Here is a 12,585-nt window from a genome sequence, read left to right as displayed (position 1 = left end):
TTCTTGCCAGTAGGGAAACACTAATTAATAATCTTGAGGTTAATGATGAGCTTGGGGAAAGTGATCACAAATCACTCAGTTTTAATATATCATGGAATTCCCCTAATAAAGGCAATCAAGTCTCTGTCCCTGACTTCCGCTTGGCTGATTTCATAGGCCTGAAAAATTACTTAGGTGGGTTGAACTGAAATGACCTGACTGAGGGTCAGGTAGGTGGTGATGGTTGCCGATATGATGCTTTCCAGGGCATAGTTCTAGCTGCTCAGTCAAATTATGTTCCAAATAGGGAAATCAGATCAAACAAAAATGATCCTAAATGGATGAACAATAGATTAAAATATCTGATTGGTCAAAAGAGAGGCATATATAGGCAAATCAAAAGAGGAGAGGGGCAATTAAGAAATCGATATATTCAGTTAAAGAGAGAAATAAAAAAGGGAATTAGAAAAGCAAAAAGAGATTATGAGGTTAAAGTTGCAAGAGAATCGAAGACTAACCCAAAAGGATTCTTTCAGGTATACAGAAGTAAGATCAGGGACACGATAGGCCCACTCAAAAGTTCCTCGGGTCAGCTCACTGACAGTGATAAGGAAATGTGTAGAATTTTTAACACATACTTCCTCTCAGTTTTTACACAGGAGGATACCAGCGATATTCCAGTAATGATAAATTATGTAGAACAGGACGATAATAAACTGTGCACGATTAGGGTCACAAGTGACATGGTCCTTAGGCAAATAGATAAATTAAAACCTAACAAATCCCCAGGCCCTGATGAACTGTATGCAAGGGTTCTAAAGGAATGTAAAGAGGAGCTTAGCACACCTTTGGCTAATCTTTTCAACATATCACTACAAACTGGCATAGTGCCACATAAGTGGAAAATGGCAAATGTGATACCTATTTTCAAAACAGGTGACAGGTCCTTAGCTTCGAACTATAGACCAATAAGCCTAACCTCCATAGTGGGAAAATTTATGGAATCAATAATTGCCGAGGCAGTTCGTAGCCACCTTGAAAAGCATAAATTAATCAACGAATCTCAGCATGGTTTTACAAAGGGGCGTTCCTGCCTTATGAATTTATTAACTTTTTTCACTAAGGTATTTGAGGAGGTAGATCATGGTAATGAATATGATATTGTGTATATGGACTTCAGTAAGGCTTTTGACAGGGTCCCACATCAGAGACTATTGAGGAAAATTAAAGCACATGGAATAGAAGGAGAATTTTTTTCCTGGATAGAGGCATGGTTAACAAATAGGCAGCAGAGAGTTTGCATAAATGGGGAGAAATCAGAGTGGGGAAGCGTCACGAGCGGTGTTCCACAGGGGTCAGTGTTGGGCCCCCTGCTGTTCACAATCTACATAAACGACATAGATGAGGGCATAAAGAGCGACATCCGCAAGTTTGCCGATGACACCAAAATAGGACGTCGAATTCATTCTGACGAGGACATTCGAGCACTCCAGGAAGATTTGAATAGACTGATGCAGTGGTCGGAGAAGTGGCAGATGCAGTTTAATATAGACAAATGCAAAGTTCTAAATGTTGGACAGAACAATAACCATGCCACATATAAACTAAATAATGTAGATCTTAATATTACGGATTGCAAAAAAGATTTAGGAGTTCTGGTTAGCAGTAATCTGAAACCAAGACAACAGTGCATAAGTGTTCGCAATAAAGCTAATAGAATCCTTGGCTTCATATCAAGAAGCATAAATAATAGGAGTCCTCAGGTTGTTCTTCAACTCTATACATCCTTGGTTAGGCCTCATTTAGATTATGCTGCACAGTTTTGGTCACCGTATTACAGAATGGATATAAATTCTCTGGAAAATGTACAAAGGAGGATGACAAAGTTGATCCCATGTATCAGAAACCTTCCCTATGAGGATAGACTAAGGGCCCTGAATCTGCACTCTCTGGAAAGACGTAGAATTAGGGGGGATATGATTGAGGTGTATAAATGGAAGACAGGAATAAATAAAGGGGATGTAAATAGTGTGCTGAAAATATCTAGCCTAGACAGGACTCGCAGCAATGGTTTTAAGTTGGAAAAATTCAGATTCAGGAAGGATATAGGAAAGTACTGGTTTGGTAATAGAGTTGTGGATGAGTGGAACAAACTCCCGAGTACAGTTATAGAGGCCAGAACGTTGTGTAGCTTTAAAAATAGGTTTGATAAATACATGAGTGGATGTGGGTGGGTATGAGTTGGACCTGATAGCTTGTGCTACCAGGTCGGTTGCCGTGTTCCTCCCTTAAGTCAATGTGACCTGACCTGACTAGGTTGGGTGCATTGGCTTAAGCCGGTAGGAGACTTGGACTTGCCTCGCATGGGCCAGTAGGCCTTCTGCAGTGTTCCTTCGTTCTTATGTTCTTATGTTCTTAAAACCAAGATAACAGTGCATTAGTGTTCGCAATAAAGCTAACAGAATTCTTGGCTTCTTATCTAGAAGTATAAATAATAGAAGTCCTCATGTTGTTCATCAACTCTATATATCCTTGGTTAGGCCACATTGAGACTATGCTGCTCAGTTCTGGTCACTGTATTACAGAATGGATATAAATGGTCTGGAAAACGTACATAGGAGGATGACAAAGATGATCCCATGTATCAAAAATCTTCCATATGAGGATAGACTGAGGGCTCTGAATCTGCACTCTCTCGAAAGGCGTAGAATTCGGGGGGATATGATCGAGGTGTATAAATGGAAAACAGGAATTAATAAAGGGGATATAAATAGCATGCTGAAAATTTCCAGCCATGACAGGACTCGCAGCAATGGTTTCAAGTTGGAAAAAATTCAGATTCAGGAAGGATATAGGAAAGCACTGGTTTGGTAAGAGTCGTGGATGAGTGGAACAAACTCCCGAGTACAGTTATTCAGGCTGAAACGTTGTGTAGTTTTAAAAATAGGTTAGATAAATACATGAGTGGGTGTGGGTGGGTGTGAGTTGGACCTGACTAGCTTGTGCTGCTGGGTCTGGTGCCGTGCTATATCCTTGAGTGGAGGTGACTAGATTGATTCTAATATCTTGCCTACTATAGATGTCAGGCTTATTGGACGATAATCTGAAGGAGTGGACTTATCCCCTGATTTGAATATAGGAACCACATTAGCCATCTTCCACGTCTCAGGCACAACACCAGTAAGGATGGACGCATTAAACACACTTGTTAATGTGTACGAAAGGTATATAATACCGACAAGATGAGAGTAAGACACATGTACATAGTTCTACTGTCTTCAAGTTATGTCCTGGAATTTGTATTGATAAAGCCACTGGATGGCGAAACGTCTACAATAAAGATACCCAGATGTTGCACATGTGTCTTACTCTCATCACACTTGTTAATGGCTGACTAAGTTCCATTTTGCATTTCTTAAGTACCCTGGAAAACAACTCGTCCAACCCCGGAGACTTATTTTCCTTAAGTTTGTCTGTTTGATAACCATATCCCTCGTGACAGTAACATTAGTTAATTTGAATTCATCAGGAACTGAATAATTGTTAATTTCTGGAATCTCATCTGTCTTCCTGAGTAAAAAGTGACAAAAAAATAGTCATTAAATAAGGAACACATTTCCAGTTCGTTATCCGTCAGCTGTCCATTCCCAATTTTCAGAGGTCCTACTTTTTCCTTCATCTTCGTCCTACACACTTGAAAGAACCTCTTTGGAGTAGTCTTTGAGTCATGAGCAACTCTAATTTCATATTCATGTTTAGCCTTTCAAATCCCTTTTTTACTTCTCTTTTAAGCTGAACATATTAGTCAGTAAGGTTAACATCTCTTCTGAGACGCCTATAAATTTCTCCTTTCTCCCCTAATAGATGATTTAGCCTCCTGTTAACCCATGTTGGATCGTTATTATTATGCCTAATGTCTCTCTGGGGAATGTATATACTCTGAGCACGGTGTACGTTATTAAGAAAAAGTCATAAACGCAGATCCCTTCGTAAACATAAGTATGATCATCATCAATAAAATCATTAGCAAGATAACCCCACTCGAGATTAGACAGGTGTTCCCTAAGTCCATTGTAATCGGCAGAATGAAAATATTACCATATTATCATTATTCTTGTATTCCCAATTAATTGTAAAAGTGATGGATTTTTTATCACTTGCGCCAAGCTCTTCAGCGATCTCCAGATTATTTACTAGTGTTTCCTTATTTAACAAGACTAGGTCGAGCATATTATTACCCCTGGTAGGCTCAGTTACACACTGCTTCGGAAAACAGTCCTGAACTATTTCCATAAAGTCACTGGACTCCAGATTACCGGTCAAAGAAGTTCAGTCAATTTGACTAAAGTTAAAATCCTCTACTATCACTACGTTAGTGTCTAGAAGCCCTAACAATTTCGTCCCAAAGAAGTCTCCCTCTATCGTGATCTAAGCCTGGAGGTCGGTATATTTCACCTAGAATTAGTTTTTCTTGATCTTCTACAAACTCTACCCAGATTCTGTTGCTAGTCCATCTATTTTTATACTTGTTTGTATCCAACAATTAATATTTTCTCGTACATATAATGCAACTCCTCCCCCTTCCCATTACATCTATCCACATGGGACAACTTAAACCATTGAATGTTATACTCAGCAATCATATCCCGACTCTTTAAGCCATACCATGTTTCAGTTAATGCAATGACATCAAAGTTCCCAGCACATGCTACCAAACGTTGTTCATTAATTACATTTCTTGCACTTCGACTGTTAGCATAAAATACCATCATATGTTTTTTCTTCTGCACATTTTTCCTATTCACCTTTGCTTTTTCACAATTTTTGAAATTATCATCACCCAGAGTTACTCCATGACTGCTAATATTAAGATTCATAATATCAAAGCCTAAGTCAATACATCTATACTCATTATTTTTCATTTCTAAACCCATACCTCTAACTAATCCTAGATTAATCTCCTAACAACCCCCTCAACTGAGCTAGCAAGAAAATCCACAGCTGCCATGGATAAGTGAACCCCATCCCTGGCATACATCTCATTTCGGCCATAGAAGTTGTCCCAGTTGTCAATGAATGGTACTGCATTATCCTTACAGTGTTTGTCCAGCCAACAGTTAATACCAATTGCTCTGGACAACCATTCATTTCCAACATCCCTTCCAGGCAAAATGCCACATATAACAGGGCGCTTCCCCCTTATTCCTAATTATGCCTATTGCTGTCCTGAACCTTCTAACTAAATTCTCACTTCTACGCTTGCCTACATCATTGCCTCCAGCACTGAGGCAGATAACAGGATTGATCCCATTACTGTTTATGATGTTGTCAAGGCGGCTAACAGTATCCTCCATCCCGGCCCCAGGAAAGCAAGCCCTTTGCCTCCTGCTCTTATCCTTCAAGAAGAAGGCACTATCCATATACCTAACTTGGCTATCCCCAACAACAACAATATTTTTACCTTCCTTGGTGTCGTTCGTCGTGACGTTCCCAGTAGTCGATTCACATTCTTCGGGTAGCACGGAGAATGCATTAGATGTTTCCACAACAGTTTCCACAGCAGTTTCTTTCTTCTTCGTCGTTTATACCTTTCCATTCGTGTTCTTGATCATCAACTTCGTTCCATGCTGCCCAACCACTGTCCAGGTTCCCTTGTTGACCTGAGGACTCACAACAGGAGTGCTACTACGAATCCTCTTGTTTTCCTCAGTCAATCGCTGTATCTCTATTTTCACTACCCTCAATTCCACCTTAAGCTGCTGAAGCCAAATAAGTACTAGGGACCCGACGAGTTGTTTTTCCAGGGTACTTAAAGAATGCAAGATGGAACTTAGTCAGCCATTAACAAGTGAGTTTAATGCGTCCATACTTACTGGTGTTGTGCCAAAGATATGGAAGATGGCTAATGTGGTTCCTATATTCAAATCAGGGGATAAGTCAATTCCTTCAAATTACCACCCACAGTGGGTAAATTACCGCCTATAGTGGGCAAATTATTAAAATCAATTACAGATGACATTGTTAGAAGTCAACTTGAAGAGCATAATTTGATTAATGAATCTCAGCATGGGGTCACGGGAAATCGATCCTGCCTGACAAATTTACTGACGTTCTTCAATAGAACATTTGAGGCAGTAGACAGCGATGAAGACTATGATATGGTTTATTTGGATTTCAGTACCTCACAAGAGACTCTTAAGAAAAGCAGCAGCTCATGGTACAGGAGGTAAAGTTATAGCATGGATAGATGCATGGCTTACCAACAGAAAGCAAAGAGTTTCCATTAATGGGGTCAAATCTGAATGGGGATTAGTCACTAGTGGGGTTCCACAAGCATCAGTTTTAGGCCCTCTCTTGGAAATATAAACAATTAAGCAGTATAATGTGGATAAGACACATATGGAACAGTTAGGTATCTTTATTTCGAAACGTTTCGCCTACACAGTAGGCTTCTTCTGTCGAGTACAGAAAAGTCGACAGAAGCAGAAAAGACGTGAAGACCATGTAATCAATCCATCACCCTTGAAGATTTGAGGTGGTCAGTCCCTCAGTCTTGAGAAGATTATTGTTCCATAGTCTGAAACAATATGGAGTTGAAGTGACAGGATGGAGCCTTATATACTGCCAGGAGCTGAGATGTAGACCATTAGAATAGGTAAGAATGTAGTTGAATGGTTCAGAGAACCGACATGTTGATAAATTAGACACATGTGTCTAATTTATCAAGAATGTAGTCGTTTGGAGGTCACGTCCCTCTCAAATCCAGCCATTCTCAATAGATGTTGTCCAAGTTGTTTTCAGTTCTGTACCAAGATACCATTGTGTTGCAGTGTCTGACAGAGGCCAACTAGAGCCCAAGAGCTAGCCATAAGAAGGCTATGACAAGTTAAACCCTACTACTGTGCTTGCCTCTCCAAGTGCATTTCCGAATATTTAGAACTTAGCTTCAGTTATCCCCTAACCTCCGCCTGCTCCAGTCTCATTCTAGTTTTCTTCCATTTTCCATATTACTTAAAACTTGATAATGACCATTGATGAACGGACAGTAATTCAGTTTTAATTTACAATGTACCATGCCTCTTGTTGCTTTCACTACCACTGTTCCACAGCTCACAACAACGTGAAGGTGTTCATCACACACGGTGGTCTCCTCAGTATGCAAGAAGCCATCTACCACGCCACGCCACTCCTCGCTCTACCTATCCTCGCTGACCAGCCCAAGAACAGCGTGTTTATTAAGAATTCTGGGCTAGGAGACTTTTTGATATGGGAAGAACTTACTGTGGACGTCATCGTTGACGCTCTCACCAAAATTCTTAATGAGCCTAAGTACATAATTTTTTCAAGGCTTTTTAAGCGAAAAAATAATAACCCTCCCTCTTAAGTAAGACTTTTCTGTAATATAATTCTTAATCTTTCGTTAATGGAAGTATCCTCTCCTTCTCCAATTACGTAACTAAGTTCTTTATTCATTCTTCTTATCCATGAATATTTGTAAATTTCAAAATTGTACTTTTTTTGTTTTAAAAGAAGATATAACCACTTTCTTGGTCTAGATAAATAAAAAATGAACGCACAATGATCATCATATATTCAATAGCTGTCTTTTTAGGAGAGAAGATATCAAAGTTCACCACTGCTTAGTGCAGTCACATCTTACTGCAGGCACTGCATTTCCTTAGTCTGGAATTAGAATCTGGCTAATTAGGTTCCATAAATAAATTCGTAAATGTTACCCTAAGCTTTCTTAAATTTACAGCATTTAAATTTGACCTCTTTGTTACCTACACTCTCTCTAGACCACCTTTCTTTGAAATATTTGCTAGTGTCTCCCATTGTCACCTTCAGTTCATTCATTATTATTTCTCTTTTCATCTTCCCCTTACTTTCACTGTAATTACGCCTAAGAAATGATCTGAACATTTATATCAGGATATCCAGCACTTATTAATGTACTTTCTCTAGAAAAAAAGTATTACCTATTACTAGAAGTTTTAGAGTAGTTAATTAGAGGATTCCCATTATCATTTTTCCCTGGCATTCTAAATATATGTATTATGGCATCTTCAACAGTTTCCTCACTCCAGCATTTTCGTCACCCACAACAATTATTCTGTTTCATGCAGTCAACACCGCCGGGGAAGTATTCACATTTACTGTGTCATCTTATATTCCACTTTAGCTCTAATCCTCATCTGTCTTCAGCTGGAACACTTTAAACAATTTTTTTCCATAACTAATTAATATTTCTCCCTCCTCTCCTACTGCTTTGTAACTCGTGTGGATAATCTTCCAGATTTTCTCACTGTACTTGTTCACAGGTATAAGGAAAACGTGCTGAAGATGTCAGTGCCACTGCATGATCAACTTGTACCACCCACGGAGCTGGCAGTGTTCTGGACGGAGTACGTCATCCGTCACAAAGGTGCGCCTCAGCTGAGGTCACCAGCGGCACAGCTCTCCTGGGTGGAGTTCCTCATGCTGGACGTGATCTTCATACTCCACCTGGCTGTGATTGTCCTTCTATTTATTCTACGTCGCATCATCCGAGTCATCACTGCTAAAATCTTCGGTAGTAGTGGCAAAATGAAAAAGAAAAATGAGTAGCAATACCTTTCTTGTAGGCAGAAGTAGATTAAAAGTCATACTGTTTTAAGCATTTCACTTATACATTTACCTTTTACTAATCTGTCAGAGGTTATGTTAGTGCCAATAAGTATAAACTAAACATTTTTTTTTTAATTTTCCATGATTTTTTAATCTTTTTTTTAGATTATGATTAGTTAATTAAATTTAAATCCTATCGACCACACATATTAAAGGTGAATATTGCTTTTTCATTACCTGTCAGTAAAACATTAATTCCAAAAACATTGGTCAAAATAATCTATCAGACTATATATAATGAGAAATATATTCTTTTCAGTGTATAAAACAAAAGAACATAAGAAGGAAGGAACACTGCACCAGGCCTACTGGCCCATGCAGTACAGGTACATGTCAACCCCCGGCTTAGACCAATGGTCCACCCAGTCAGGTCACCTCCACGGCATCTGACCCAATAGAACCAGCAAATCAGGTCCAACTCACACCCACCAACAACCACTCATGTATTTATATAATCTATTTTTAAAACTACTCAACGTCTTAGCTTCTACAACGGTACTCGGGAGTTTGTTCCAATCATCCACAACTCTATTACCAAACAAATGCTTTCCTATATTCTTCCTGAATCTGAATTTTTCCAGTTTAAAACCATTGTTGCGAGTCCTGGCTAAGCTAGATAGTTTTAGCATGATATTTACATTCCTTTATTCATTCCTGTTTTCCATTCATACACCTCGATCATATTTTCCCTAATTCTCCGCCTTTCTAGAAAGTGCAGAATCAGGGCCCTCAGCCTATCCTCATAGGGAAGATTTCTGAAACATGGGATCAACTTTGTCATCCTCTTCTGTAAGTTTTCTAGTGCATTTATATCCATTCTGTAATACGGTGACCAGAACTGCACAGCATATTCTAAATGAGGCCTAACAAAATATATATAGAGTTGAAGAAGAACCTGAGGAATTCTATTATTTATACATCTTGATATGAGGCCAAGGATTCTGTTGGCTTTACTGCAAATGCTTATGCACTCTTGTCTTGGTTTCAGGTTACCGCTAACCAGAACTCCTAAATCCTTTTCGCAATCAGTAATATTAAGATCTACATCATTTAGTTTATTTGTGGCATAGTTATTATGATTTCCAGTATTTACAACTTTTCATTTGTCTATATTAAACTGCACCTGCCACTTCTTCGACCATTGCATCAGTCTATTCAAATCATCCTGGAGTGCACTAATGTCCACATTAGAATGATTTGAACGGCCTATTTTGGTATCATCAGCAAATTTGTTTATGTCGCTATTCATTCCATCATATATATATCGTTTATGTAAATTGTGAACAACAAGGGACCCAGCACTGACCCCTGTGGAACACCGCTTGTGACGTGCCCCCATTCTGAATTCTCCCCATTTATGCAAACTCTCTGCTGCCTATTTCTCAACCATGCCTCTACCCAGGAAAAAATTCTCCTCCTATTCCGTGTTCCTAAAGTTTCCTCAATAGCCTCTTAAGTGGCACTATATCGAAATCCTTACTAAAGTCCATGTACACAATATCAAATTTAATACCATGATCTACTTCCTCAAATACCTTAGTGCAAAAAGTTAGGAAATTCGTAAGGCAGGAATGCCCCTTTGTAAAACTGTGTAGAGATTCACTAATCAATTTATGCTTTTCAAGATGGCTGCGAATTGCATCGGCAATTATTGATTCCATAATTTTTCCTACTGTGGAGGTAAGGCTTATTGGTCTATAGTTCGAAGCTACCGACCTGTCGCCTGCCTTGTAAATAGGTGTTTCATTTGCCATTTTCCACTTATGTGGCAATATGCCAGTTTGTAGTGATATGTTGAAAAGATTAGACAAAGGTTTGCAAAGTTCCTCTTTACATTCCTTTAACACCCTTGCAAACAGTTCATCAGGGCCTGGGGATTTGCTAGGTTTTAATTTCTCTATTTGTCTGAGGACCATGTCACTAGTTACCGCAATCATGCGCAGTTTATCGTACTGTTCTACATAATTTATTGTTTCTAGAATTTAGTGATTCTTTGTTGGCAAGAACCAACTCAAGCAGGTTGTTTCCTCTAGTTGATTCTGCCACAACCTGTTCTAAAAAGCAATCCTGAACCGTATCAAGAAAATCACTAGACTCAAAATTTCCTGTCACATTGTTCGAATCAATTTCTCTATATTTAAAATCTCTCATTAACACATTTTCATAACTAGATGCCTTATGAATTTCGTCCCATAGCAGCTTACTGCACTCTCTATCAAGGTTTGGGGGCCTATAAATCACACCCAAAATTAAGTTTTCACGACCCTCGAGAAACTGTAGCCAAAGAGATTCTGTACCCGATGTTTCTAATCTTATATCTTGTCTAACAGAACAATTTATTTGATCTCTGACATACATCGCCACTCCGTCACCCTTCCTGTTGACCCAATCAGTATGGAATAGTTTACAGCCCTGTATGTTGCATTCAGAAGGCATTTCTCTATCTTTCAAGTCGAACCAAATCTCTGTTACATAAATAATAACTCGATTACTTGCACTTGCATGTAATCTTAGCTCATCTATTTTATTTCTTAGACTCCTGCTCTTTGTGTAGTAAACCTTAATTAAGGGAGCTAGTCACTCGTTGCCCTCTACTGTCTCTCTTTGTTTGTTAATCAATTGATTTCCAATTACTAGCAACTTTATTTTGAATATTGTCTTTTAAACATATCCCTGAGGTATCCTGGTTATATCTACTGTCTTCAACCCTAGTACTGCAGCCTGATTATTTCCCACAGACACCCATACCTCTATAACCTATCAGTTTAAAGTGCTAGACATGTCAGCAATAACCCCTTCAATCGAATTGGCTAATGCAACCACTCCAGCCCCAGAGAGATGAACCCCATCCCTTGCATACATATCACATTTGTCATAGAATATGTCCCAGTTTTCAATGAATTGGATTGTAAGTTCCTTGCAGTACCTGTCTAGCCAACAATTTATACCAATTGCTCTAGACATCCATTCATTGCCCACTCCACTTCTCGGCAAGATGCTACATATGATTGGATTCCCTCCCTTAGACCTGACTACTTCTATGGCTGACCTGTACTTATCCAGCAGCTCCTGTCTCCTGCCCTTCCCGATGTCATTTCCACCAGCACTAAAATAATTTGCTTGTTCCCAGTGCCTGACATAATATTATCTAACCTGCTGACTATGTCACCAACACCAGCTCCTGGGAGACACAGCCTCTGTCTGACCTTTCTCTCTCTGTTACAAAAACCACATTCAATAAATCTTACCCGAAAATCTCCCATAATAAGCAGGGGAGTCAGTGGTACCTTTAATCACACTAACCACTGAAGTACACTCTTCTGGAGTACAAAGAATCGATTTCCTACCTTCACATCTTCTCTGTTAACCTTCCTAATCATATTTCTTGCTGAATTGTGAACAACTTGCTACTTAAAGCCGCTGCCACTCTCTAAATCACTGCTGGTAACTTTTTCCTCATCACCAGCTACAAACATCTCACACTCACTCGCAAACCCATCTAAACGAAGCTTCAGCCTCCTATTTTCCTCCTGAAGAAGTAGAAGCTCCTTCTTCCACATTTTAACGTGAGATTCTAAAACACTGCAACAAGCCATGGTGCTAGGTAACACCCCTCGCTAAATCCTCGACAACTTAGGACAGGTATGACCAAACGTAACCACTGACCTCAGCGTTCTTGCTGATTTAATTTCTCTTGATTTATTTCTTAAAAATACAATTAGTTTTAGTTCAGATTATAAATTCCCGATAATTAAACTTTGTTTTTATTACGTATTAATTGGCACGTTATGGTGTACATTTTCTACAAAGGACTTTTACTACTGATTAATTTCGGAACATTTTCTTGTTACCAGTGAAAATTACAGCCTGTATCAAGACTCGTATTAAAAAGTCTGCCGATAGTTGGGGTGTTACCTGCTTCTCACATCTCAATTTCCT

At 39.1% G+C, this 12,585-nt stretch overlaps 1 protein-coding gene across 8 annotated transcripts in view; it reads left to right on the top strand.

The window, feature by feature from the left end:
• Positions 1–8,631, top strand: part of LOC128703106 (UDP-glycosyltransferase UGT5) — a 44,604-nt gene extending 35,973 nt beyond the window's left edge. For all 8 annotated transcript variants that reach the window (XM_053797645.2, XM_053797648.2, XM_070103471.1 and 5 more), the window contains exons 7-8: positions 7,089–7,308; positions 8,301–8,631. In XM_053797645.2, coding sequence (XP_053653620.2) covers positions 7,089–7,308; positions 8,301–8,586 — 506 coding nt within the window. In that variant the 3' untranslated portion in view covers positions 8,587–8,631. The remainder of the gene's footprint in view (positions 1–7,088; positions 7,309–8,300) is intronic.
• Positions 8,632–12,585: the final 3,954 nt, after the last annotated feature.

Source organism: Cherax quadricarinatus, chromosome 85 (assembly GCF_038502225.1).
Source record: "Cherax quadricarinatus isolate ZL_2023a chromosome 85, ASM3850222v1, whole genome shotgun sequence".
Classification (NCBI taxonomy): domain Eukaryota; kingdom Metazoa; phylum Arthropoda; class Malacostraca; order Decapoda; family Parastacidae; genus Cherax; species Cherax quadricarinatus.
The sequence above is the reverse complement of the archived record's forward strand: the minus strand, read 5'-3'. Positions and strand labels throughout refer to the sequence as shown.